Here is a 5769-nt window from a genome sequence, read left to right as displayed (position 1 = left end):
AATGGCCGATAAGCACAAGATATTAAATGAATCGGGACTCTCCATATTTCTGCAGAGAAACGTATCTGGTGGCATCAAAGGAGATTACATCCAGTGGTCATAGCGGATTTGCTGTAGTTCATATGGTACTAATCTGCCCTCGCTTGGGGCTTTTATGACTTTCGGGGTGAGAGAGAGCGAGAGAGTGTATCTGACTGGTTTATTCCTGGATCTATGGAGAAAACTATTTAGCAGCCGCTTCAGTTAACAGCTGTCACACGTTAAGAGTTACTTATCCCACAGCTGAGTGGAATGCTTCCTAGATTTCAGCTAATATTACAAATTGCTGGTTAAGGAAAAAAAATACGTTTACACAAACAGCCAAACCTAAATTGTTTGGGATAAAGGTTATATTTATATTCTACTGTGTATTATTCGCACCATCATTTGTGCATGCTCTTGCAATGTCTTACCCTAACAGCACAAAATGCGTCTGGCGTAAGAAAGTCGATATGCACAAAATAAATCCAAATCAAAAACCGTCGCCCCTTTTTAGCTCCCGTTGCGGATTTTAATTTACAGGTTCACCGACCATCAGTTAGGCTGTTACGAGGCATCTATTCAAAAAGACAAGTTTTGCGCTCAAAAGAAACAATAAACCATGAACCATGGAAAAAAAGAAGAGCAGCGTGCAGAACATGGAGCGCTTTTTTCCCTTCAGTATCTGGAAAGCTGTTCCTGACAGACAACAGCCTATTTGTTATTGATCAGGTGTGAAAGTGACGGATTCATGTATTTAGAATGAGAAGAAAGTTGGAGTTGATCTACTGGCTCGCATGATATCGCCATCCAGGGGCTGGTGTACTGGAGTCCTTGTTAGAGAAAAAAAACATAGAGAAATAGCGGGAGAGGGGGAGAGGGATTGTTAGTGAGAGAAAGAGAGGGAGAGAGGGAGGGGGGAAAGCGGGGAGAAAAAAAAGAAAACATGGAGAGGGAGAGAGAGACAGACAGAGATAGGCAGGGCTGTGGTATTAACCCAGCATAAGCTTGCCTTTTTCTTCGATGACTACACCCCGATAGGAGGAGCGTGAAGAACGTAAGTAGGCGTCAGAATCCTCAATTTACAACTTAGCATCTTGGCAGGACATTTTCCCAAGCAAAGCCCCCATCGGAAGGCAAAAAAACTTCTTCTGCACGGCATGAGACAGAGTGAGCAAGTGAGAGAGAGATAGGAAAAATAGAGCGTAGCAAGCAAACACAGCGGTCAGTTGTAGCTGACTATCAGCGACTAAAAATCTATATCTAAGTCTATGTATTTGTTTATATTTGTACTTTTTACTGCAATCATTTAGGGGGGAACAGACAGCGGTCTGTTGATACGAGACTCCTATGACTGAAATCGGACAGTGCATGAGAAAATAAAGAGGAAAAGTGCGCAAGTAAGTGGCTTACTTTCGGGGCTTTCACCATGGCGTATCCTCAGGGCTACTTGTACCAGCCATCCCCTTCTTTGGCGCTGTATTCATGCCCGGCGTACAGCACCAGCGTTATATCGGGACCCAGGACCGAAGAACTTGGTAGATCCTCATCTGGCTCTGCTTTTGCTCCCTATGCCGGATCTACCGCGTTCACCAGCGCTTCGCCCGGGTACAACTCCCATCTCCCGTACAGTGCGGAGGCAGGAGCGGCCGCGACATTCGCTTCATACGTGGTGAGTGAGTGAGCGGAAAATCTTATATTGTATTGTTGGTAGGCCTATGTGTAGAATGTTAGCACGGTGCAAATGAGGCAAATGTATTTCTGGTTTAGCGTGCGTCTGTATTTTGCTGATGACTCTTTTTCATTTGGGTAAGTTAGTTGTAAATAAGCCCATCCATTTTGATGCAAAGACGAACATGCAAAATAACCAATTAGGCTAATTAGCATGTTATTGTTCTTTGGATGAATGCAATTTTTCTGTAAATAATGTCCAATGAAATAGGTCGTTGTGTTGAAGCAGTTTGCATACAATAACAAACAGCAAGCACCCAACCTCGGTAGAACACATTTATATATTCTGTAGTTATTTGTTGGATAAGGTCTTTATTAGTCTATGCGAAATTATACACTCGTTTATTTAGGGCTACTCGGATGTTTTTATGGGCATTGACCAAATGTTCGTTAACTTGGGAACACAGATCGTAATATATAACATCTTCTAAATCTGAATGGGAGTTGAGCACGCAGTTATATTCAAATGAAACCAGGTATGTAGGCCAGCTGAAGAATAGTGGGAAATAATGATAGTGAAATCATGTCTTGGTAAAATTATGAGAAGAGAATACACGGTAGGCCTGTTACGCATGATGCTAATACTTCATCTAATTTGTAAAAGAGGTTGCGTTCACTACGCATAGAATACGTTGTAGTGGCTACAGTCAGCAAGACAGGCGCATCTTGAATACAAAAACGCACAAAGAAAAATAAAGTTGAGAACAATGTCCATCTGTGTAAAATGTCAAAAGTGCATTGGTGACGCATCTGATGCTTGATTTATTGTAACCAACCTAAACGTCAGAGGTGTGTGTGTGTGTGTGTGTGTGTGTGTGTGTGTGTGTGTGTGTGTGTGTGTGTGTGTGTGTGTGCGTGTGTGTGTGTGTATGTGTTTATTATGGTGCCTTGTTATTGTTTGTAACTTATTTTGTAATGTTTTAATTGTTATGAGTCGTTGACAATTATCTGAAAAGCATTTTCTTTTCGACGGCTTTGTTTTCAGAGTTCTCCTTATGACCACACGACGGGAATGGCTGGGTCTATAGGATACCACCCCTACGCTGCTCCCCTGGGTTCATACCCCTACGGTGACCCGGCATACCGAAAAAACGCGACCCGGGATGCCACCGCCACTCTCAAAGCCTGGTTGAACGAGCACCGTAAGAACCCCTACCCCACCAAGGGCGAGAAAATCATGCTGGCCATCATCACCAAAATGACCCTCACCCAAGTTTCCACCTGGTTCGCCAACGCCAGGAGGAGGCTAAAGAAGGAGAACAAGATGACCTGGACTCCCCGAAACCGGAGCGAGGACGAGGAGGAAGACGAGAACATCGATCTGGAAAAGAATGACGACGACGAGCCTAGCAAGCCGAAAGAGAAGGGAGTCTCGACAGACACAGAGTCAGGTCTGTAGAAAAATCATACATTTTTTATCGCAGTCGTTTCCACTCAGGGCACAAAATGAATGGCTGGTTAATGGTGGTATATTATTTATAATGGGACAATTGCTTTACATAATGATCACCTTGAACTCCCCTCATTTGACTTATCATGTGCTGAAAATTGCTGGTGACGTAAAGTGTTTAGCATTCGATTTATCTTTAACTGCATAATAAGGCGGGCTGCAGCTGGTGGACTGGGCTGTGTATCGCCTAATGGTAGTTATTACGATTAAAACACAAGCATTAATATCACGGTTTTCAGTAGCTGTATGCCTAGTTGTTTGCAGGCCTATTATTTATTAGCCAACTTATTATGATAACTAGGCCTATTATTATGGTAATTAGCATATGCACAAATATGAACGCATGAGTGCATGAATTAAAGGCCTATAGCATATTGGTAGCCCATCTGTATCTTATGTCACAATGTTATACATCTTTTTCACAGTAACTTAACTCTTGTTTCTCTCTCACTGCAGATCATAAATTGCTGAACCCGGGGGACATAGTGTGCGACAGATTTAAAGAGGAGAATCATGGCAAAGAAACGGATCCCCTTCTGAGCGACTCGGAATTAAAAGACCAAGGGGATCGGACAGAGTTACTGCCAGAGTCTGCTAAACCCACCACCTCGTCTCCATCCGCCATGCCTCGGGGAGGAACGGAGCTCGTTGCGCAAGACAAGCCGTCAGAAATGGGCCATGCGCCGGGCACAGTAAACAGCAACGTGACGTCTGTCATTCACTCCTCCCCATCGGCCCCTAAACCCAAACTCTGGTCCCTGGCTGAGATCGCAACGTCCTCAGACAAGTGTAAGAGCAGCAGCGACGGGCCGCAGGGCCATGGGATGGGTCACAGCACAGTGATCACCACCAATGCAGCGTCACCATCACGGTCCTCCCCACAGTGCCCTCTCCCAAACAGCACAGTCCTATCCAGGCCTATCTACTACACGTCCCCTTTTTACCCGGGCTACACGAACTATGGCAGCTTTGGACATCTTCACAGTCACAACAATCACGGCTCGGGCACGGGCTCCACGGCACATTTCAATGGATTAAACCAGACTGTGTTAAATAGAGCAGAAGCTTTGGTAAGAGAAAGCCAGAAAGGCAGAGGCCAAACGCAGGTAGATCTTTGTAAAGACTCCCCTTATGAACTAAAGAAAGGTATGTCAAACATTTAATACCTTGATCCCTTTCAAAAATCCATCGGACCTTTATTTATTATTTGTGGTTGCATTACAAAAAATAAGAAAAATAATAATAATAAAGGAAAATTCTGAGAACAGTTATTTTCTGAGTAAATGCTAATCTTCAAATCTTAGTTTCTGAATGGTTAATCCTAAAGATGTAACAAGAATGGTCTTCATCGCTGCAGCCGCCTGAGTCTATTTGTATTAAAGACTAATATGTATATTTAATGTAGCATTTTTGTATTTAAAATGGACAATACACTATCTTTGAAGTAAATTATGAGAGAGAAAAAATACACGTGTGCAGCGATTATTCTGGGGGAGGGGGAGGCAACTGTTATTATCAAATGTGTCAGAAGGGCTTGAAAGAGGAACACATAATGGAAAATGAAAGAGATATTTATCGATGGGATTGTGTTCTTTTACCCCGTGACAGGTGTATCAATTACATTATCGATACAAAAAGAGCACTTCAGCTTTATACAACATGAGAACATGTCGAAATTTCACAAATTCTCGATTGAAAAACAGATAGGCCTACAGCCTTTTAGGTCTACCCAAATATTTACATTTATGTGGGGGTTGGCCAAAGATATTGGCAAGAGTTCAATGAATATATGTATATTTCTGGATCTATGTTTCCTATTCCTTTCTACATGTGCAGTAGGAGGATACTTATGAAGGTGAATATGATAACAACGGCATAACTGGAGGCCCAGTCGTTTAACCCAATTACTTTCCAACCGCAACGTGTTATAAGCAAAGCAATCAGGTGGCGAACTCCAGTAATGAGTTCGATTTTATGCCAAATTTAGAGCTCATTACTATTTCCAAGGCGTGGCAAAGCTGTTAAAAGGACGCAACCATGCATTTATGGCTTCAGAGCACACTGGCCAGTTATATGATTAATGTTGGAGCCTCCTTAATGACGCGTTGGATGTGAAACACTCTTGGTTAGGTTTAGAGAGGAGGATGGCAAGACTAGCATGTCATGCACACAGTAAAGGCCACACAGTTTCCAGGGTTTAATCGGTTTTAGTCAATAACGGAGCCTCTCACTGTCCTCAAGGCTCAAACTCTTCCTTCCCACTTCCGCAGGTAGGTGTCACACTTGCTCCTAATTTCAGGGGTCTCATTCTTAATCCGTCACGGAAAGCCGTCCCTGATCGAATGGCCTAGTTAAAATGGACCAAAGACTGGGAGGCAGAGAGAGAGAGAGAGAGAGAGAGAGAGAGAGAGAGAGAGAGAGAGAGAGAGCAACTTGAAATGGTCACAGTTATTACATGTTTACTATAACAATACTACCAAGTGGGAAAACCTGAACATTACAATATATTAACATGGGACAAACCATTTCCTTTCCGGAAATACAATACCGTGGTGGATGTTTGAGAGATA

General features: G+C 43.0%; 1 protein-coding gene across 1 annotated transcript; it reads left to right on the top strand.

Moving 5' to 3' along the window:
• Nucleotides 1-1123: 1123 nt before the first annotated feature.
• On the top strand, nt 1124-4654 carry LOC135553799 (Iroquois homeobox protein 5a-like). Its single transcript, XM_064985746.1, has 3 exons — nt 1124-1690; nt 2735-3140; nt 3656-4654. Exons 1-3 carry the CDS (start codon nt 1448-1450, stop codon nt 4360-4362), a joined length of 1356 nt encoding a protein of 451 aa, XP_064841818.1. The 5' UTR covers nt 1124-1447; the 3' UTR covers nt 4363-4654.
• The last annotated feature ends 1115 nt before the right edge of the window (nt 4655-5769 follow it).

Source organism: Oncorhynchus masou, chromosome 2 (assembly GCF_036934945.1).
Source record: "Oncorhynchus masou masou isolate Uvic2021 chromosome 2, UVic_Omas_1.1, whole genome shotgun sequence".
NCBI lineage: Eukaryota > Metazoa > Chordata > Actinopteri > Salmoniformes > Salmonidae > Oncorhynchus > Oncorhynchus masou.
Note: the sequence above shows the minus strand (reverse complement) of the source record. Positions and strands in the feature narration are given on the sequence as shown.

What these genes read in the sequence shown, in the direction of transcription:
- LOC135553799 (XM_064985746.1), top strand. Translation starts at nt 1,448, where the DNA reads ATGGCGTATCCTCAGGGCTACTTGTACCAGCCATCCCCTTCTTTGGCG. An exon ending in CGACATTCGCTTCATACGTG is followed by an intron (nt 1,691 to 2,734) that starts GTGAGTGAGTGA and finishes CTTTGTTTTCAG; the next exon opens with AGTTCTCCTTATGACCACAC. An exon ending in CTCGACAGACACAGAGTCAG is followed by an intron (nt 3,141 to 3,655) that starts GTCTGTAGAAAA and finishes CTCTCACTGCAG; the next exon opens with ATCATAAATTGCTGAACCCG.